Raw genomic sequence first — 21,101 nt, forward strand, 5'->3', positions numbered from 1 at the left:
CTAGCCGGCCTTATCCCGCCCACAGCCTTCGAAAACGCACACAAAACACACCGCACCGCCGGAGAGGCCGCGGCGAATCGCCGCCGGAGGCCGCGTGTCGCGCCACCAGCGGCCGCACGTCGCACGAGCCACCGGGGGTTGTGCGCTGGATAGCTGGGGCGGCGGGCCAGCGGCTCGGCGCCGGGGGTGCGACGTGCGGCCGCTGGCCCCCCCCCGCTCTTTTACGAGGTCCGGCGAGAGGAGGACCTCGGAGAGCACCCACTCGGGCTGCTCCACGAGCCGTGTGGCGTGCTCGTCCGCCACGCGCAGCGCGGCGTCGCTCGCGCCCGCCTGCGCCTCGATGATGGCGCACAGCTGCGCTGGCGAGAGGCCCGCGACGCGGGCGCCGATGCGGTGGGAGGCCATCAGCTTGGGCGCCGGCACCCCAGCGTAGAGGGCCTCGTGTGGCAAGAGGATTTTCGCTCGCAAGGGTGTGCGGTACTGTGAATCAGGGGCAGCTCGCGTGTCGGCTGCGCGCAAGTGTTTTTCTTCAGGCTCTCTCTCGGCACAAGCGGCGCTGGGGGGCCGATGTGGCTCTTCCGCGACGAACCCCCTCCACCCTCTCCGCCCGCTCCCTCCGCGCCCACACCGGACCCTCCCACGACGGTGTCCTCCGCCTGCGCTCCTCCTCCGGCAGAGCGGGCGGACGCCATTGACGCGCCGCAGCCGCCTCAGTCGCTTCCCGTGCTCGGCGTGCTGTGCGTTGACCACGGCGGCGCGGCGACGGCGACGACATGCGGCTCCGCCGGCTTCATCCTCGCCTACACCAACACCGGCGTCACCGACTCTGCGCTGCACGCCGTCCGGTCGTCGCGCGAGGGCAGCCGCGAGCGAGAGAAGCGCTCCGCCGGCGTGCGGGCGAAGCTGCGCGCGGCGGTCGAGTCGCTGCAGGCCGCGCACGGCGACGCTCTCCTCGGCATCGCGCGACGATGCCTCTTCGTACTACGACGAGCAGTTGGTTGATGATTAATAATTAACTGTTAGGCGTCGGCTACGGCGCTCTCTCTCCATACTAACACTGCGCAGTTGATTAACAGCTGCGTCATTGAGAACCAGGCATCGCGTACGACGCCCTCTTTGCTCTCTGCGACTCCGACTCGCTCCTCTCCGCCGTCTCTACCACCGCCGCATCCGCCTCCGCCGCATCCACCGCCGCCACCGCCACCGCCGCCGCCGCCGCCGCCTCCGCCGCCTCCGCCTCCGCCTCCGCCTCCGCCTCCGCCTCCGCCTCCGCCTCGCCTCGCCTCTTTCCGAGCGCACTGCTGCAAGCGCCCGCCGTGCTCGCCGCGCAGCAGCCGCACGAGTCGCTACTGGTCCTCGTCGACACGACCGGCGTCTCTTAATTAATTACTCATTGAATTACTTGATGAATGAGTTAATTAATTAGGTCCTCGTCGACACGACCGGCGTCTCTTAATTAATTACTCATTGAATTACTTGATGAATGAGTTAATTAATTAGGTCCTCGTCGACACGACCGGCGTCGCCCTTGACGCGCCGAGGCACCTTCCAGCAGCCCTCGAGGCATCTTCCGGGAACCTTCCGTAGGCTTCGCGGCTGGCGCGGCGGCGGTGGGCAGTCAGCCGCTGCTGACAGAACTGCTCGATCGGGGCCTCTGCCTCCCTCCGCCGTGGCGGGCGAGGCTGGCTGCCGAGGCGCTGGCCGGGTGCTCCGTGTTTGAGTGGGTGGCCGAGGGGAAGGAGGAGGAGGAGGAGGGGGCGGGCGGGGGCAGCGGAGAAGGAGGGGGAGGCGGTGTGCGCGCGTCCCTCCTCGCGAAGGTCTCTTGCCTGCTGCGGTCCCGCTCGCTGCACGCGCCGGTCGGCGGCATACTGCTCGAGTCTGCGCAGCTGTGAACGGCGCCTCCTCACGCCTCTGGCTGTGAGCGCAGGTCGGCGGCATATTGCTCGAGTCTCCGCAGCTGTCGCCGCACGCGGACGCCCTCCGCGCCGCCACCGGCTTGCTTGCTTCTCGACGCCCTCACCCTCGCAGCCCCACACTTCATTGATCGCACTCCACATTGGTTAGGTTTGTCTGCTTTTCGACGGACTCACCCTCGCAGCCCCACACTTCATTGATTCCTCCCCACGCCACATCGATTAGGCTTGCCTGTCTTCGACGCCCTCACTCTCGCAGCAAGCTTTGAGCTCGCCGCCGCCCTCCCCGCACCCGCCTCCGCCTCCGCCTCCGCCTCCGCCTCCTCCGCCTCCTCCGCCGCCGCCTCCTCCGCCTCCTCCGCCGCCGCCTCCTCCGTCTCCGCCGCCGCCGCCGCCGCCGCCGCCGCCTCCGCCGCCGCCTCCGCCGCTGCCTCCGCCACCGACGGGGGAGGGGAGGAGGGGGCGGGCGGGGGAGGGGAGGAGGGCGCGGTGGAGGAGCGGCGCTCCCTCGCCGTCGCAGCGGGCGACGCGCACTCCGTCACCGTCGCTCTCGAAGAGCCCGCGGTGCTCGAGTATGCGGTCTCGCCACATCTCCCGCACATCTCCCGACATCTCCCCGTATCTCAACAGGTGCTCGAGTATGCAGTCTCGACGGCCGCGCGCACTCTTCCTTTCACCGTCTCCTCGGCCTCGGCTGTCCTCGCACGACACGTCGCCTCGCCCTCTGGCGCAGCCGGCCGGCTGGAGCTGTCGGCGGGGGAGGTGCGCCGAGATGGCGCCGAGATACGGCCGAGATCGACCCGAGATTGCCCGAGATTGACCGAGGTGGCGGGAGATCGCGGGAGGTCGCGGGAGGGACATGCGCAGAGGACGAGCGCGGCAAGGACCGAGTCCAAGTTAACACACAAGCTGTGGACCCCACCGCAGATGCAAGTCTCTGATGCGCGCGATGACCCCGAGATCGGCCGAGATTGCGGCCGAGATCGGCCGAGATTGCGCGAGACTGCGCGAGATTCCATCCTCCGTTCAAGCGGCCTCACTAGGTCTGCCTCGCCGCAACCTCGCGCGATCTCGCGCAATCTCGCGCAATCTCGCGCAATCTCCCCTAGGTCTGCCTCACCCTGGACAATTCCGCCTCGTGGCTACGCGCGTCGCGTTCCTCCCTCGCCCTCCGCTGCGGCGAGCGGCGTCTCTTCACAGCCCTGGCGCTGTGAGCAGGAGCGTCGCATGCCACCCTCTCCCTCCGCTGCGTGGCCGTCGGAAGCGCCGGCGCTGCGGCGGAGCGCGCCGCCGCCGCCGAGCGGCAGCTGCGCGCGGGGAGACAGGCGCGGCTGCAGGCGAGGGCCAACGCCGAGGGTGGGGGGGCGGCGCGCTGACGGCAGAGACGCCGGCGGTCCCTGGCGTTGCTTCGCCGGCACCGAGCTTCCACTTGCCACCGGCACCCTCCGGACCCAGTGACCGTCACGCCAGTGAGAGGCTGCCCTCGTTGTACGTCGAAGGCTGGAGTCGGATGCGCTATGTCCACGGTGAACGCCACACGCAAGACAGGCTGAAGGAGAGCGCAGCCAGATAGCAAGGACGACTCACGCGCGGTCGACTAGGCGGTCGATGTTGAATGTGCTGTGTGACTCGACGCGCTAGAAGTGTGTTGCTGGGCCGACGAGGCGAAAGCTGCACAGCGCATCGAAGCCGCCGCTCTCCAGCTCCTCCGGCTCAAACAGGAGCTCCTCCTCCGGCTCCACCGCGCACAGGCAGAACAATCGGTCGTGGGCTATGTCTAGATATGCACAGATCGGCGGGCCCGCCCGTCGCGTGGCGTGGACCGTCACGGTCTGCAGGAGGGTGCCGTCGAGGCTAGTGCCATTTCACTCTGACACGCTAATCTTGAAAACGTCTCCAACGGAGCTCCGTGTTGCTTCCAGCGCCCTCCCCCGCGCTCCCTGCGGCCATGGCCGATGCTCCTAGGAAGAGAGGTCATCTGGCTACCGCGAGAGCGACCCAACTCGTCGACATCGTCCGATGATGGTGCCGCAAAGTCAGCCTTCGGAGGCTATCGTGGGGTCGAGCCGGCAGTAGCTAGGTCGGTCGGGGTCCCGGGGGTCGATTTTGGAAGTGAATAGCACGGCATAGAAACTGCAAAACAAGGTGCGTTAGCTCGAACGAAACACGTAGGCACCCACATGGGTTGCCATCCCTCAACACAAGTGGCCCACGGTTCACATTCACACACCCGGCCGCACCGCTCACGCACGCAAATGGCTCTCGCACCACCTCAACACACACACGCGTACGGGGGCGGAGGACGCGCGCTAGTCACTCCTCCTCGCCCTCCTCGTCCTCCTCCGCCTCCTCCGCCTCCAGCTCAGACACCGCATCGAGCTCCGCCTCGTCGGTTTCGTGTGGCGAATTTACCCACACTAAGCGAGTACCAAAAGCGGGACTCACGAGGCCCTCTATGCTGGGTCAAGGGCGCCTAGAAGAAGGCGCCGCCCGCCAAAGAGGAATCCCACCCGTACCCCGAGCCCCCGTCGTAGAGCGCGTCGAGCGAGGCGTTGATATTTACTCCAGTACCAAAGAGGGCACATGTACACAAACTCTACGCTGGGGTGCCGGTGTGCCCGACTGCCCCCGCTCCCTTCTCCTTTTAGAGCCCCCCATCCCGCTAACACCCCCCCCGCGGTCCCTCGCGGGCGGCCGCGCGACGCCACACCAATTTTCCTCAAGATAACGATCTAAGATCAGACAGACAGGCCAGAGAAAGCGCGCGAGGTGGGTCACTTGGGGCTACGGCCCTCACTCCAAAATAGGTGCGGCGTGGTGCTGGGCACGGTACATGGCGGCGCGAGGCGGCGGCGCGGCGCGGCGGCGGGCGACGCAGGGCGGGGCGGCGCGACCATTTGCAGTGACCGGGCCTCTGTCATTGGAGCACGGCAGTGGTCGCGTCGCCCATGTCCAGACCAGCACCCCCCGACCGGCAGCGACGGAATCTACTCCGTGCCGGCGGCCCCGTCGGTGTCGGCGCAGATCGGATCGCGTCGCGCCGGCGGGGGTGGTGACCGAGCGGGCAATGGCTCCGCTGGCCGGCGCGGGGTCGCGCCAGCGGGGAACAGGTAAGTAAGGCGGCATCGACGATGAACGGTCACGAAACCCACCCCACCACACTGAAAGACCACCGGCCAGTTGACGACACACTCCCAGACGCCCGCCGATGAAGCCGGGTAGTGTGTATGGAGGAATGGTAAGGACCTCTCCGGATTGGTTGAACCCCGGCATCGACGGCATGGAGAGGGAGGATCCCCGCCCCTATCCCTCACTTCAATCTTCGAGAAGAGAGGCAGAGCTTCTGGCGCGGGGAACCCCCCGTAAGCTCTCAAGGCCGACCTCCCATCTTCCTCTCTCGCACACAAGGCAGGGACAGCGCGGGCAGTTCAAGCCACGAGCGGCAGCGGCGCGCGCGCGCGCGCGCGCACACACAAAGACGCTGCCCCCTCACACCCCGCTCCGCACATCACACACCCCTCGTGGCCGTTCTTCAGTCTGCGGCCAGGGCGCGCTGCACCGGGCCGACCTGCGGCCGTCGCTACGAGCGGCGGGGCTCAACGCGGGGCAGCGCGCCGACGACGTCGAATGCGCCGCCGTGGCATCGCGGCGCCGACGACCAGGCTCAGTGAGAGGATGACCCCGGGTAAGCGTTCCCGTGCCTCGACATTTGCCGCTGGTAGGCGCGCCGCGCCAAACCATGGCGGGCGCGCCGCGGCCGCGCGCACCCTTCGTCACAATGCCAACCGCGCGCGGCCGAACAACATAGTTCAAGAAACCCGCACGGTCATACATGTGTGTATGTAGGAAGCCATGCACGCGGACCACGCTTGCGTGGATACGTGGCTGGCAGGCTGACCCGTGTGCGGGGTAACCCGCGCACGGGGAAGCTTCACGGGTTCGAGCCGTCAAACATTGAGCAGCGGAGGTGTGCCGAGGGGGACCGGGAGGCGGTACGCCGTCGTCGCCCGGCGCTGCATGCAGCACCGTGGCGATGGCGCTAAGAGGTTCCTCTTTTCCGCGCCCCGCCCCGCAAGGCGCGCGATACACACACGGAAGGTGAAGAACAGCGGTCACGGTCAAATGCGCTTTTTTGAGCCCGGTTCCACACACGTGTCGCCCGTCGACACACGGTGCGTTTAGGTGATCGGCAGCCTCAGAGGAGTGGAAACTGATCCCCGGTGCCCTCGCACGACGACACTGCGCACGGGACTGGCGCGCACTGGCACTTCAACACAGGCGAAGAGAGATAAGGGACGGCCGGTGAGCAGCAAAGAATTTCGCCGCCTAATACCGTAGAAAAAAGAAAGTTTGTACTATTAACAACGAAGGCGCTCTCAAAATAAAAAGAAAGTGACAGACCAAACAAAGCACTATTTCGCGCGAGTCGGCGTGGAGCACAGCTCGCTCGCTTTCCGCCAGACGACTCGGCTCGGCACGGCTTTTCCATCAAGGTGTCCGTCGCCATGGCGGACAGCGGGCTCGGCGAACTCGAGGATCTTCTTACTCGCATGCGAGCCTTCAGCATAGCTGAGCGCAACATGACGGCTGCGCTCACAGAGTTCAGAGTCGCGCGCCAGCAGAGGACACTACCCGTGGTGCTATCATCGCCACCACCAGCAGATGACGCGTCGCTCCGGCTCTTGACAGCATGGGCCGCCACAATAGGAGCAACACCGTTGTTGACTGCGTTGCTGTGCGCCTGCGCGCTGCTGAGCCTGCTCTGGTGTCAACGGCGCGAGATCGCGGCGGAGAGAGGCCCGAAGCGGAGTCGTGATTAGATGCACATGGGCATCCAGCTTTCTTGTTTACTACGACCCTGGCGTTTGAATGTTTTGGGCAGACCCGTGACCCAGACGGAGCTGGCGGCATAAGGTAAGGTAAAGTAAGGTCTAAGGTAAATTTCTCCACACACACAAAGTGGTGGGGCAGGGGGGGCGACCCTCGCATCTCCACACCCGGACACGGGCAGGAGCCCCACGGCATTCAAAGTGCAAGCACTGGCCCGGTGCACGTGGGTGAGCAGCCTGCCCCTCCCTCCCGTCGGTCCCGACAAGGTAAGGTAAGGTAAGGTAGGGTTGTTGCACGAGTATATGGGACAAAAGCGTCGAAAATGTCCCAAAAAAGCGTGTCTCGAGTTTGTTGCAGCCCCACAGCCGGCGCGCGCTGCCAGGAAGCACCGCTCGCGTGTCGGCCGCACTCCCTGGCACCCAGGGAGTGCGGCCGACCGACCAGACCGATTAGGCTCGACGCCGCGCTCGCTGTGGGGCTGCAACAAACTCGCCGCCGAGCGTGCCACCGACGGCGTCCCGGCGGAGGTGATGGAGTGTGAGACCTGAGGCTGCGGAGGTGACGCCTGAGGTACCGGTCCGTGCACAGCGACTCAGCCGGCGACCGCCACGGGCTCAGACGAGACTTGTCGACTCGTTCCAGCTCAGCTTCACCGTGGTCCTCGGGCGTCTGTCGATGTCAGGACCACCCATACAGCTCGCGGGTTTGAGGTCGCATGAGCCAAGATGGTGGCGTTTGGACATCCCAACCATCACACAAGACAGCCTGTAGGTGATGGCGGGACGGCGCAGTGTTTGTGGCACTCGGCAGTAGGCACCCGCGGCACGGCCCCGCTGTCGGCTCTCGGGCTGCGGAACCGGACCCAGAAGGGGACGGTCCGGGCGAGTGTGGCAGCTCCTGCGCTAGTATGGGCACCCTCTATTATAGCACTACTGATCCTGGTCATTAGAGCTGCCAGGGATAGCGTCAGGAGCCGGTAGGAGTCAAAACCCCTCATATTTGAGACATCGTGTCCCATATACTCGTGCAACAACCCGGTAAACTTCTCCACACACACGAGGTGGTGGGGCAAGGGGGGGCAACCCTCGCATCTCCACACCCGGACACGGGCAGGAGCCCCACGGCATTCAAAGTGCAAGGCTCGTTGCGCGTGGGTGAGCGGTGTGTGTGTGTGTGTGTGTGTGTGTGTGTGTGTGTGTGTGTGTGTGTGTGTGTGTGTGTGTGTGTGTGTGTGTGGACAGACCAACTCCCGCACACACACAATCGCACTCTGGCCATCGAATTACTCCGAATGACTCACTGTGTGTGCTAAGACAGAATCTCCGCAGACATCCAAAACGGGCCGTGCCGCGTTTGTGGTGTCTTCTCAAGCACTAGCATCCGGGCGCCGCGCTCGAGTGGGCGGGTCACATCTATGTGGGCCCAGTGTGCGCACTCGGCGCATATGCTATTCGGAGATAGCCGCGCAGCGGCTATGTAGGTTATCCAACAACGCGAGGAGAGGAACCGACATAGAATAACTCCCACCGTAAGGTGTGGAACGTGACGCGATGTGGCCGGATCGTTACGTCCGTCCGGGCGCGTATAACTCGTGTGTCGGACCCTCGCGCCCCCAGGCGCCCGAGTCCCCGTTCTCGTCTGCTATCTTGTGTGATGGTATCGTATGCCAGTTTGACACTGGCGGGGCTCTCTCGAGCCCACGGTGCCGCTGCAGCGCCACATGTCCGCCGCAATACCGCCGCCGCTTGCCGCACATTGCCAGACGGTCTGTGGCCGCCGCAACGCCAGATGCGGTCATTGCAGCAAAGCGTATGCTGACGCGTCAGTGGGACGAGCCCGTCTGGTCTGGCCTCCTACCGGGCGGGCCACGAGCAGACCGTCGCGCATCCTGGCGCTCCCCCAAAGACACATCCAGCCCCTCAATCCGCCGCCGCTCAATACGGCCGAGGTGGCTGCGAGAGCTGGCTGAGGATGAAGAGCACGGCAGGCCACTTACATGCTGAGTGCGTGCTGAGTGCATGATGCGAGCGGTGGGCGACAGCATATTACGCGAGTGTGTCATGGGTTCTCTGCATAGAGTAGGGCCAGGAGCCGCCGGCGTCAGGCGTGCGAGGCCCGGCTCTTGCGCACAGAAGCGAGCGGAGCGAGCCGAAGAGAAAATTTGAGCCGAGGCGAGAGGCCGAATCACTTTGGGCCCCGACCCCGGCCCCCACCCCTCGGGGTGGGGGCACCCGCCCCTGTCGGGCACCGCTTGCGGCGCCTGGCAGGGGCACCCCCTGGGTGGGGGCCGGCGATTCCAATGCCGGCTCTCCGCCACAACCCCCGCCGGGAGGGAATCCCTGCTCACAGAAAAGGGCTTCGAGCCCTGTCTCGCGCACGCCCCTGGCGGGGGCCGCGGACCAGTTCCGCGAGCGCTCGTCAGCGGGTGGTCACCTTGTGACGGTGCCCTGGCAAAATCGTCGCGATTTCGATGCGCGATTTAGCTAAGTCCCAGAGCCGTTTACCCATGAGCGGGCCCCCTCACCAGCCTAGGGCTCGCGCTTCTGGCCCGAGGTGTCGCCGCTGCCTCCCGCGCCCTCCGGCGCCTGCTTCTCCTGCCGGTCGGCCGGTCGGGTCCGCGCGACGGCTCCATCCTCGAGACGTAGCGGTCGCTGCGCGCTTTCTCGACCGCTACGTCTTCCGGTGCACCCACCCACCGCGACCCTCGAACCTGCGCGGCGCGGCGCAGTTGCTGCCGAGCGAGACGCCCCCGCCCGCGCAGGGGCGGCATCACCAGACGCTACCGCATGGCCGAGCAGCGAGCAGTGTGTGCCGCAGTGCCCGTCCGGGCCCTCTTGCAGCTGCCTCTATTGGGCGTAAACCGCGGATATAAGGGTCTATACGGAGGTGGGTGGCCTCTTAGAGGTATGGGAGCCGCTGGCACCGTGCTGGGCGCCGCGGATGCACGTACGAACGAACATTATGAAATCGGGACGATTTTGACCCAAAAATCACAAGGTGGTGCGGTTCTTGCCGTAGTTCCTCTTCGGTCGCCTAGCCCCGGCGCCGTCTGTCGGACGCCTGCGTGTCACGAGTGCGAGCCGCTCGCGGTTCGTACACCCGCTTGCGGGTTCGAGTGGCGGGCCATCCCGCTAGCGGGATGGCTTAGCGGGTTCGAGCCGTCACACATTGGCTGCCGGGGTGTGCCGAGGGGGGGCTGGGTGGGCGGTAAGCCGTCATTGCCCGGCGCTGCTTGCAGCGCTCTGGGTGGTAGTGGCGGCGCTCCAAGAGTGGTGCTCTTGGGAAGAGGTTCCTCCTTTCCGCTCCCCCCCGCAAGGCGCGAGACACACACATTGAGGAGTACTCGCTTAGTGTGGGTAAACCATAAAAGTAGGTTTGAATTCGTCCACGGAAGGCTTGGTGAGTGGTTGGGGTGGCCTCAGGCATCCCCAAGGGAGCCTCTGCGGTGCCACATAAGCAGCTTAGTGATTGTCAAGACTTTAAAGTATTCGTTGGAAGAAACGCAAACAAGACAGACGGTACTATGGTCACCACCACACCAGTAAACCATAATTCGACTTTGAGGGATCATGTCTCAAAAAGCCGGGAGATAGCATAGCCTTATTGTTGCATATTATGCCACATAAGGTCAAACTCGACCCCACAAGCATCAAGAACCCGATGCTCCGGCTCGACTGTGCCGGCACACTGCCTCCTCGCGCCAGCTGCTCGCAGGCCGTCGCGGCCCGTGGTGCACCAGAGAGAGAGGTCGACACGTTGCCCCCGCCGGCGAGTCCGCGCGGCTCAGGCCGGCCAGAAGGTGTGTGGTGGCGGCACCGTGGCAGGATTGCGGAGAAGAGCTCGCCGAACGCGAGCAGCAGATGGCCAAAGTGTGCCAGCGCGAGAGCCTCGCGAGCGGGCGCAGAAGGAGCTCGCCGTGACACGATGCCGGGCGGTGGTGGTGCTCTGGCGGCTGTGCACAGTGGGTAAGGTCAGGCTGCAGCAGGGCAGCACGATGGTAGTGCCCTGCTGCAGCCTGGCCTGACATGCACAGGGCGAACAGAGGCGGTACTATCGTCCGGCGCTCGTCGTCGAATCTGGGCCAACTTCGACCGCCGCCACAGCTCGCCACGAGCACGCAGCGACAAAATGTTGACTGTACGGAAGTTGAGGCTGGTCGAGAGGAAAAGGCTGCCGTGCGAGCCGGCAGCAGGCCGGCTCGGCGTGGACTGCCGCGGCGACTTTTTATGGGCTTCTCTGTTCATAGTACCGTATACGGTACTATGGTTTACCCACACTAAGCGAGTACTTGCATGTAGAGCTCTACGTCCCTGTCTTGACTCTTGAGCTTTTGACAGCAGGACACGAGTGTTATACACAGTCGGCACGTATTCCGTTCCGCGCGTGCCCCGCTGAATACAAATACCGTTCGGCTGATTTATAAGATCCGCGAGACCTCGAGAGAGTAGTGCCGAAGGCGCTCTTTTTGATCGAGGCGGGGCGTTCGGCTGGCTATCTCGGTCTCCTCTTCATATAGACATCCAAAAGCGCGCGTCACATTCCCCTCGACGTCGCCGACGGCCCACAGGTCCAACCCTCGCCTTTCCCGTTCCGCTCGCGCTGGCCCCGCCGTATCGACGCACATATGGCCGCGGCGAGCTGCACGCCCGAGCGGCGCGACGCATCTCGCTCGCGCAACCCGCCGCTCCCTCTCCGCTCCCACCATGCGATGCGCTTCGCGAGCGTAATCTGCTACGCCCCTCTCGGCCTCACAATGCCTGCCACCTCCCGTTCGCAGGTGAGGCTGCTGCCATCGGGGAGCCGCGAGACGCGGCCGCTGCAGCTCGTTTCCCACCCATACACCGAGCAAACCCGCCCGATAGCCCCCACTCTTTTCCGGCGAGAGAGCGACGCAGCCCGCTCGCTTGCCAATCGCTGCCCGGCTCCAGTCCGAGCGCCGAGGACACGAGAGAGTGTGCCGGTCGTCGCGACACTAACGCCGCGGCGTGTTGCCCGTAGGCGCGGCTCTACTCTCTCAGGCTCGAACCTTCCCGGTCAAGTCAAGAAGCCCAGTCTCCTCTCCTGCTGCGGCACGCGGGCGCGTTGATTTCTTTCTGTCTTTTTAGGCGAGGTCGCCCGAGATTGCCCGAGATTTTCTCATATGCCTTCATAGCCCGCATGATCCCTCATAAACAAAGGACATCTTCTTTGACTCTCTTTCACACGGTTGTGATCGCGTAGGCGTGTTCCTTCCGCTGCGCTGCCGCTGCGCGCGCAGAGGTTCCGAGATCTACCCGAGATCCCAGCCGAGACCGACACAGGATTGCGTAAATACGCCCTCACTCATTAACGCGGAACGCTCTCCCGTCTCGTGGTTACTATTAGGGACTAATCACAATTTAGTCACACGTGTCAAGTCTGTGGCAGTTAGCCATTCTCAGTAACAGGGCGCCTATGACTAATTACTACTTAATCATTCATTCTCACTCATTCAAAAGCCGCGGCTGTGGTAGATGTCATTCAATTTCACTCGTCATTGACAGGTTGCGCCCTCCACGCTCGTGCGCCTATGACTACTTCCTACTTAATCATTCGTTCTCACCCATTAATTACTTAGTCATTCATTCTCACTCGTTCACAAACTTCGGCTGTGGTAGTTACTCACATTCATGCACTCCATGCTCGTGCCGATGGCTAATTTCTACAGGCACTCATTCTCAGCCGATCACACGTGGTACGTCTCGTGCGCCTGTGACTTCTAAGTACCAAGATGGCGCTGGCTGGCCTCTTCAACCTGATCATTGCCTGAGAGCTTCCCCGAGATCATCATAGTACTCAGTCCGCAGTCGTTTATCTGCAGTAATCGACCGTACTAGCGTGAAATCCGCAGTAGTCGACAGTAACAATGCGCAGTCTGCAGCAGTAGTCGCACAAGTTGGTGCAACAGCTGCAGCGCTGTACTGGGCGACTCATAATAATCAATGGTCATTAATATGTAATTGATAGCATGCAATAGTCCACAGTAACAGCGTATAATCAGCAGCCGACAGTAATAATGCGCAGTAGTCCGCTGGAGTATATCGCAGCAGTAGTCGCAGTAGTTGGTGCAGCAGCTGCGCTGTACTGGGCGCCAGTAACAGCGTATAATCAGCAGCCGACAGTAATAATAATGCGCAGTGGTAGTCGCACAAATTGGTGCAGCAGCTGTAGCGCTGTACTGGGCGCCTCTTAATAATAGTCATTTGCGTGTAATCAGCTTCAGTAACAATGCGCAGTAGTCCGCAGCAGTAGTCCGCAGTCTGCAGTAATCGACCGTACTAGCGTGAAATCCGCAGTAGTCGACAGTAACAATGCGCAGTCTGCAGCAGTAGTCGCACAAGTTGGTGCAACAGCTGCAGCGCTGTACTGGGCGACTCATAATAATCAATGGTCATTAATATGTAATTGATAGCATGCAATAGTCCACAGTAACAGCGTATAATCAGCAGCCGACAGTAATAATGCGCAGTAGTCCGCTGGAGTATATCGCAGCAGTAGTCGCAGTAGTTGGTGAGCAGCTGCGCTGTACTGGGCGCCTCATAATAATCAACGGTCATTAATGTGTAATTGATAGCATGCAGTAGTCCACAGTAACAGCCTTTAATCAGCAGCAGCCGACAGTAATAATAATGCGCAGTGGTAGTCGCACAAATTGGTGCAGCAGCTGTAGCGCTGTACTGGGCGCCTCTTAATAATCAATAGTCATTAGTTTTAATTGATAACATGCAGTAATAGCGTGTAATCAGCTTCAGTCGACAGTAACAATGCGCAGTAGTCCGCAGCAGTAGTCCGCAGTCAGTAGTCTGCAGTAATCGACCGTACTAGCGTGATATGCAGTAGTCGATAGTAAGAATGCGCAATCTGCAGAAGTTGGTGCAGCAGCTGCAGCGCTGTACTGGGCGCCTCAATCTTATTAATTCATATTTGATGGTTGCTTTTATGGTTGCTTTTATGTGCTCTGCAGGACGCGCGCCGAGAGAGGCGCTACATGGTCGACTTCAATGAGAGCGAGGGCGAGTCGGCTTTCTTGGTTGTGAGATCAACAAAGGGGGTCTGGTTCGACAACCCCCACGTGTTCCATCGGAGCCTCGCAAAGGTGCCAATAAGCTTTTGTTTCGCGGAGGGGGCCCAGGTTCAGACCGAGCTCGGGCGAACGGCTTCCGTCAAGGTCGGTGGCTACTTCGCTTCCAGTGCAGAGTATGAGGAGTGGTATCAGCGCCGCCGCGCGAGCCTGACGCTGCCGCCTTCGCTCGGAGCTGAGGTGCGCACGCGCACGCCAGGATCGGCATTGTCCCTGCGGTGTCCCCGTCTCCAAACATTTACATTTACGTTTCTCCCTCACGCAGGCGTGCGGCGTCAACGACGACGTCGTCGTGAAGGAGGAGGCCGTCGCCGGGGAAGCCGCCTCCGACGAGGCCGTCGTCGCCGAGGAGTCCGCCGCCGAGGAGGCGACCACCAAGTCCACCGCCACCGAGGAGGCCGTCGTCGCCGAGGAGTCCGCCACCGAGGAGGCCGCCGCCAAGTCCGCCGCCGCCGAGGAGTCCGCCACCGCGGAGGCAGTCGCCGAGGAGGCACAGTCCGCCACCAAGTCCGCCGCCGCCGAGTCTGCCACCGAGGAGTCCGCCACCGAGGAGGCGACCATCAAGTCCGCCGCCGCCGAGGTGTCCGCCGCCGCGGAGGCAGTCGCCGAGGAGGCGCCCGTCGCCGAGGAGGCCGTCGCCGAGGAGGCTGCCAAGGAGGTCGAGAAGCCGGCCAAGACCGTTTCCAACACGCCCGACCCAACGGTGAGCGCGCCGCAGCGTTCTCTCCTGGCACTCCTTGCTTTCCACCCACCCGTATTAATCTCTCTCCCGTGTACCCCTACCATGCAGGAGCGGGCCGACCGGTCAATGGTCGTGGAGGACAGCTTCTACGCCTCCAAGCCGGTGTTTCTGACCAGCGTCGAGATCGGGTTGGCGGAGCCGCGCGCTGCGAAGATCATGCAGCGCGTCTCGCGCGGGCTGCTGGCGCGCAAGAAGGTGGCCGTGAAGGAGGAGGCCGCCACCGAGGAGGCCGCCACCGAGGAGGCCGCCGCCAAGTCCGCCGCCGCCGAGGAGACCGCCGCCGAGGAGTGCGCCGCCGAGGAGTGCGCCGCCGAGGAGGCCGCCACCAAGTCCGCCGCCACCGAGGAGGCCCCCGCCGCCGAGGATGCCGCCTCCGCGGAGGCCGTCGTCGCCGAGGAGTCCTCCACCAAGTCCGTCGCCGAGGAGGCCGCCTTCGAGGAGCCCGCCGTCGCCGAGGAGTCCGCCACCGAGGAGGCGACCATCAAGCCCGCCGCCGCCGAGGTGTCCGCCTCCCAGGAGGCGCCCGTCGCCGAGGAGGCCGTCGCCGAGGAGGCCGTCGCCGAGGAGGCTGCCAAGGAGGTCGAGAAGCCGGCCAAGACCGTTTCCAACACGCCGGAAGGGGTGGTGAGCGCGCCGCAGCATTCTCTCCTGGCACTCTCCTCGCTCTCCCACCGGTAATAATCTCCCTTCCCGTGTGCCCCTATCGCGCTTGCAGGACACCACCTGCTACCCGGGCCTGCCCACGCCGATGGCGGCGGGGAAGAGCGGGCCCGCGTCGGCCCGCAGCAGCTCCGGACCGGGCTACGTGGACGGCGTCGAGGCTGCAGTCCGCCGGCTGGGCGAGAGCGTCAGCTACCAGGCTACGCCCGCCGACGGCGAGAAGTCGCCGTCGCCGGGAGTCCCCACCTCCGGCGGCATTGCGCCCGTGGCGCCCAAGCCCCTTGGCGCGGTCGCGGGCGCGGGGCAGGCTGAGGCCGAGGCCGCCAAGGAGCGCGAGCACTGGGAGGGGCGGCTGAAGAAGGCGAAGGCCGCGCTCGATCTCATTGCCGAGCAACGGGAGAAGTGGGCGGACTTGCAGTCGCGGCGCTCGGGGAAGTGCCGGCGCAAGGCCATGCGCTGCCGCAACAACCCCAAGTTTGGCAAGGCAAAGGGCAGGCGCAAGTCTGGCAAGGCAAACGGCCGCGGCCGCCGCCCGAACTGGCGCCGCGAGCCGCAGACCACGTCCGGCAAGGCGCCATTCGCCGCTGGCACGTGCGGCGCCGGCGCTGGCTCTCTCTCGCGCGCGCCGGCCAGCTGGCGGGCGGCCAGCGCTGGGGTCCTAGATTGGGAAGGGTTGAGGCAGAGGGGAGACGAAGAGGGTGCTGCGTGCGCACACCGCGCGTCGTTGCATGTGTACTTGAGCGTGCCCCGCGCGGGAGGTCTCCCACCCTTTTCTTCGAAAAAGAATTTCAAGAAAAGAAATTTCTGGTGGGTCCGTTGGCCTCTTTGTAGGGCAGAGGGGTCTGTATCGGTGTATCCGTCACATGCCCGGAAAGTGATCCAGCAGCGCCGCGGTCAGGCAGCTCGCCCACAGCTCGTGCCCCTTTCGATTGGGGTGCCTGCGGTGGTGAAGCACCGAAGGTCAGGGCGTGAACAGCAAGAGCAACACGGTCTCGTGCCGTGAGTTCGCTCCGTGCAAATACGAGGCCTGCGCAGAGAGCGAGGAGAGCGGAATACAGCGGAATAAGGCGAAAGCGAGCTGATTACGGTGGTACGGCGGTTGCACGGAATACGGCAATGCGGTAGAATACGGCGAAACACAGCTAAAGAGACTTTCCCTCCCTCAAGCCGTGCACGCGTTCCGTCGTCCGCCATCTAGTAGACGCGGAGTTGCGAGGGACGCCCCCCCCCCCCCACCCCCCCTCCCCCCTGCCCCACCACCTCGTGTGCGCGGAGAAGTTTCCCTCCCCTTCCCTTCCCTTCCCTGCCATCTCGGTTCGACATCTAGGCTGGGGCGCAGTGAGTCTGGCATCAGCTCGCGCTGCACGTAGTGCTCCCCGCGCCGAAACGGGCCGCCGCAATCGACGAACCCGACGCGGCGCGCCGCGTCCGCCTGGAGACACCAAGACAGTGTGGGCGAAAAGTAAAAGAAGAAATCGCGCGGCCGCGGCCAGAGACGCGTCCGCCTGCAGTGTGGGACGGAACGGTGGGCAACAAAAAAGACACGGCGCGTCCCGATGCGGCGAGGCGCGTCCGCCTGCAGTGAAGAAGAACTATGGTGCGACAAAAGAAATACCGCGCGTCCCGACGCGGCGGAAGGTGTCCGCCTCCGCCCACGATCGAAGGCCAGCGTTGACCTTGGTGATCAACGGGGAGAAGGAGCGGACCGGGCTTCCGTCGGCAGCGCTGCCAACGACTGGCGCCGCCTTCTTGCGCTTGTTTCCGTCGCCGCGCGGCAGCAGCGCGTTCAGCAGCACCCTGCCCTGTGTTTGGTTGAGGAGGGTGCCCGCGACGGCGACCACGCCCGCGACCGTCTCTTCGGGCGTGTGGCCTGTAGGAGAAGAAAGCACGTGGCCGGAAAAGAAAGTGCGCTGGGCGGCCACCTCCTCGGAGTGTGTGGCCGCGGCCGAGGTTGTTTGTTCCGATGAGCACCACAAACGCCAGCTGCGGGTCCGACGCCATCGCCGGACTCAGCTCGCCGTCGGCCAGCCGCCTAGACACTTCCGAGACAGTTCCCACACACTTCCGAGACACTTCCTAGCTCGCCGTCGGCCAGCCGCCTAGACACTTCCGACACACTTCCGACACACTTCCGAGACACTTCCTAGCTCGCCGTCGGCCAGCCCGCCTAGACACTTCCGAGACACTTCCGACACACTTCCGACACACTTCCTCGCCGTCGGCCAGCCGCCAGAGCAGGTGCTGGGTGTGGTCCGCCTACGAACGGATAGCTCATTCAGCGCCACCTGGTCAGAGGATATGAAGAGGAGGTGGCTGGGTGCTGGTCCGCCGCGATGCCGAGGACAGTCGGCTGCGGCCACCGCGCGCCCAGCGTCGCTTGCAGCACCCCCGGCACGCCCTGGCACCGGCCGAGCTTGCGGCACAGACCCGTGCCGCGCCAGCTCTCGGTGATGCTGTCGCCGAGCAGAGCGATCTGTGGCCGGCCCGTCGCCCGGTACGCGCGCGCATCGTTGACCAGCGTCGCGTGGCACCGCTCCCAAGGGCCCATGAACTCGTTGTGCGGAACCAGTCGAGTCGACCACGCCGTCCGAAGGACAGGAGCGTCCGCCGGCTCCGGAGGCACGCCGCCGCGGTGGTGCTTGGACCGGCGAGCCTTTGCGCGGCTCTTCTGGGCGTGCGCCTTCTGGTGCATCAAGTCCTCGAGCGCGTCGGTCGGCATTTGTCGCTGAGAGGGCCCTTAGGCGCCATATATGTTGTAAGAGCGATTTAGCCCACCGCACGATTCACATAAACGCACAACTCCGGACCCAAGACGCACAAGCACAGACAGTCGAGAAAGGGATAGACCGCAACGACAGTCAGAAGTCAGCGCTGGGTCCCAGGAAGGCGAATGCGATGACGGCCTCTAGTGTGAGCTCTAGCTAGTGAGCTCATACGCACGCCGGCAGATCGCGACTATATACAGCTAGTTAAGAGCCGTAGGTTCCCTAGTGGCGTGCTGTGAACAAACAGCGAAGAAGACGCCTGGATTTAGCCTCGGGGTGCTGCTCAAGGAGCACGGATATACATACGCGAGGCGTGGGGCTCCTAGGACGAACTCCGGCGCTAGCGGAGCCGACATCTGCGCCCCTTTGTAGTTGGGTTTGCGTTTCTCGCCCTGGCCTGGGGTAGAGCTCTTGTGCCTTGATGAATGGGGCGGGCGGTGCCTCGTCCCTCGAGTGCAGTTGACAATTCACGTCACACTTCCGCTCGGCGTTGGGCCGGCGAGCCGGCGTCCGGCGAGCGCCGTCCAGCGTCCTGACTCGTCCTATCTACGCCGAATCATATCAAGTGCTCAAGTGCTAAAATAACAAGGCCGCGCGGGGCGCCGCCTCACCGGCCCAAGTGGCGCAGAGCGAGGCGGCGAGAAGCAACCGAGCGAGCACGTGAGCCGCCGTGGCTCCAACCAGGCCCTTCCTTTTTTGAGCAAGTGTGACGCCGCGCGAGCGACGCTCCGAGATCGCCCGAGATAGCGCGGCGCGGCCCCGAGATCGCCCGCGAGATAGCGCGAGATCGCCCGAAATTGCGCGGCGCGGCCCGAGGCGAGGTGGATGGGTTGGGAGCAAGGGGGCGGAAGTGGCCAGTGCGGTAGATCGGTCAGTCGGGGCGCAAGAGGTGGCCTGTGAGCCATCCGGCTTACATTTACCCTGCGTTGTTGAGCCAGGACTCAACATACTCGTTCTGTTGCCGTCCCAAACTGTCACTCCCCTTTCTCCCGCCCGGCCGGGGTGGGGCGCGCGCGGGGGGGCGGCGGGTGTGCGGGATGTCTGTGGGCCCGAGAGCGATATGCCATGTCCGCCTTGCGTTTGTTTCATAACATCGAAGGCTAAGCTCAAAATGACAAGGTCTGTCCCGTACCATGCGGAACCGACCCTCGCTATCCAGTGCTCAAGTGCTCAAGGTCTGTGAAATCTACGAAGGGGTCACACCCGACGACCTCGGGAACTAGCCGGGGCAGTCGGAGAAGGGGCAACTCCGTGCACTGACGGTCGGCCGTCAGAAAACACGCCTCCGTGGCTCGGGTTACACCAATCCTCGCTACCCAACGCGGCCAAAGGATATCCACCTCGAGAACCTCGAGAACCTGTGAAATCTGTATCTGATACGGTGAAATCTGTGCGCGAAACAAGCCGCCGCCGCAAGGGTCGCTCGTGCACTGCCGCGGCGGGTGGGTGGCTCGCCCCTTGGCTTGGTGGCGGCCATGCCTCTCAAGAAGCCGAACCTGCGGCCGCTCGCCATGTCGCTCGAGCGGCAAAACTCGGTGCAGATGTCGGACACCGGCTCGCTCGCGCTCGACAACTTTGTGATCGGCCGCAACGGGATCACGCAATCGCCGCTGCAGCTCGGAGAGCACGACCCGCACCTACGGCTGCAGGACCTCGTGATGCAGCGCCAGCTGGGCCGGGGCATGTCCTCAAAGGTGTACCTGATGGTTCACCGACCGACCGGCAAGCCGGTCGCCGTCAAAGTGCTGCAGTCCAACGCGGAGCAGGACCGCGAGAGCCGCCAGATGGTGCTCAACGAGGTGCGCACCGTCTTCGCCGCCCGGTCCGACCACCTCGTCGCATTCTACGACGCCTTTCACCACGAGGTGTACCGATACCTTCCGAGACACCTCCGAGACACCTCCGAGACACCTCCGAGACACCTCCGAGACACCTCCGAGACACCTCCGAGACACCTCCGAGACACCCCCGAGACACCTCCGAGACACCTCCGAGACACCTCCGAGACACCTCCGAGACACCCCCGAGACACCCCCGAGACATCTCCGAGACACTTTCGAGACACTTCCGCCACGAGGTGTCCCGATTCTGCAACGGCAAACCCTCTCTCTCCCTCCCTCCCTCCCTCCCTCCCTCTCTCTCCCTCCCTCCCTCCCTCCCTCCCTGTCCGCACGGGCGTTTTTCTTTTTTAGGGCTGCCTGCACCTCGTTCTCGAGTACTGCGACATGGGCCCGCGCGCCGAGAAGAACAACCACGAGATTGCGCGAGATTGCACGAGATTGCGCGAGATTGCACGAGATTGCGCGCCTAACACACTGCGCCGCACGCGTGATCTCCCCACATCTCCCCATATCTCCACCGTTACTAGTCGCAGCAGGAGACCGCTCTACACTCCCCGCATCCCAGCCCCTCCCGCCGGCGCACCCACAACGCAGGCTCTCTCGAGGGGCTGTACGAGACGCTGCAGCGGCCGGGCGCTCCTCGCATGAGCGAGCCGGTGCCCATACCCCCACGGTACCCGAACCCCTCCCCTAGCTCTCTCTCTCTTCTCTCAGCATCTCTAGCGCTCGCTCCCCTCCCCTACCCCCACGGTACCCGAACCCCTCCCCTAGCTCTCTCTCTCTTCTCTCAGCATCTCTAGAGCTCGCTCCCCTCCCCTACCCCCACGGTACCCGAACCCCTCCCCTAGCTCTCTCTCTTCTCTCAGCATCTCTAGAGCTCGCTCCCCTCCCCTACCCCCACGGTACCCGCGCGCCTCGGAGGAGCGAGCCGGTGCATCTCCCCATATCTCCCCATATCTCCCCACATCTCCCTATTTCACCGCACATCTCCCCACATCTCCCATATCTCCCCACATCTCCCCGTATCTCCCCACATCTCCCATATCTCCCCATATCTCCCCGTATCTCCCCACATCTCCCCACATCTCCCATATCTCCCCATGTCTCCCCGCATCTCCCCATATCTCCCCACATCTGCCTATTTCTCCCCATATCTCCCCATGTCTCCCCATATCTCCCCGTATCTCCCCACATCTCCCATATCTCCCCATATCTCCCCGTATCTCCCCACATCTCCCCATATCTCCCAGG

At 63.8% G+C, this 21,101-nt stretch overlaps 6 protein-coding genes across 6 annotated transcripts in view; 3 read left to right on the forward strand and 3 right to left on the reverse strand.

Moving 5' to 3' along the window:
* On the reverse strand, positions 1 to 405 carry EMIHUDRAFT_231047 (hypothetical protein; the record flags this gene model as incomplete). Its single annotated transcript, XM_005784671.1, has 1 exon — positions 1 to 405. The coding sequence occupies one exon, from the start codon at positions 403 to 405 to the stop codon at positions 1 to 3; it is 405 nt and encodes a 134-aa protein (XP_005784728.1).
* Positions 406 to 567: 162 nt separating this feature from the next.
* EMIHUDRAFT_231048 (hypothetical protein) lies at positions 568 to 3,289 on the forward strand (the record flags this gene model as incomplete). The annotated part of the gene is made up of 2 exons (XM_005784672.1): positions 568 to 978; positions 3,239 to 3,289. 2 exons carry the CDS (start codon positions 568 to 570, stop codon positions 3,287 to 3,289), a joined length of 462 nt encoding a protein of 153 aa, XP_005784729.1.
* Positions 3,290 to 10,358: 7,069 nt separating this feature from the next.
* On the forward strand, positions 10,359 to 10,767 carry EMIHUDRAFT_314236 (hypothetical protein; the record flags this gene model as incomplete). The annotated part of the gene is made up of 2 exons (XM_005784673.1): positions 10,359 to 10,473; positions 10,517 to 10,767. The coding sequence occupies 2 exons, from the start codon at positions 10,359 to 10,361 to the stop codon at positions 10,765 to 10,767; spliced, it is 366 nt and encodes a 121-aa protein (XP_005784730.1).
* A 1,827-nt stretch (positions 10,768 to 12,594) lies between these two features.
* On the reverse strand, positions 12,595 to 13,387 carry EMIHUDRAFT_72091 (hypothetical protein; the record flags this gene model as incomplete). The annotated part of the gene is made up of 2 exons (XM_005784674.1): positions 12,595 to 12,926; positions 13,189 to 13,387. Coding segments are annotated over 2 exons (531 nt in total), but the record flags the coding sequence as incomplete, so codon positions are not given.
* Positions 13,388 to 16,027: 2,640 nt separating this feature from the next.
* On the reverse strand, positions 16,028 to 17,997 carry EMIHUDRAFT_442013 (hypothetical protein). Its single transcript, XM_005784675.1, has 6 exons — positions 17,568 to 17,997; positions 17,412 to 17,494; positions 17,185 to 17,276; positions 16,891 to 17,114; positions 16,582 to 16,676; positions 16,028 to 16,182 (listed from the first exon to the last, which is right to left on the reverse strand). The coding sequence occupies exons 1-6, from the start codon at positions 17,961 to 17,963 to the stop codon at positions 16,104 to 16,106; spliced, it is 969 nt and encodes a 322-aa protein (XP_005784732.1). The 5' UTR covers positions 17,964 to 17,997; the 3' UTR covers positions 16,028 to 16,103.
* A 1,487-nt stretch (positions 17,998 to 19,484) lies between these two features.
* Positions 19,485 to 21,101, forward strand: part of EMIHUDRAFT_231054 (hypothetical protein) — a gene marked incomplete at both ends in the record, with an annotated part of 4,065 nt that continues 2,448 nt past the window's right edge. The window contains one exon of the mRNA XM_005784676.1: positions 19,485 to 19,874. Within this exon, the coding sequence (XP_005784733.1) occupies positions 19,485 to 19,874 (390 nt within the window). The remainder of the gene's footprint in view (positions 19,875 to 21,101) is intronic.

This window comes from Emiliania huxleyi (assembly GCF_000372725.1).
Source record: "Emiliania huxleyi CCMP1516 chromosome Unknown EMIHUscaffold_169, whole genome shotgun sequence".
In the NCBI taxonomy this organism is placed as follows: domain Eukaryota; phylum Haptophyta; order Isochrysidales; family Noelaerhabdaceae; genus Emiliania; species Emiliania huxleyi.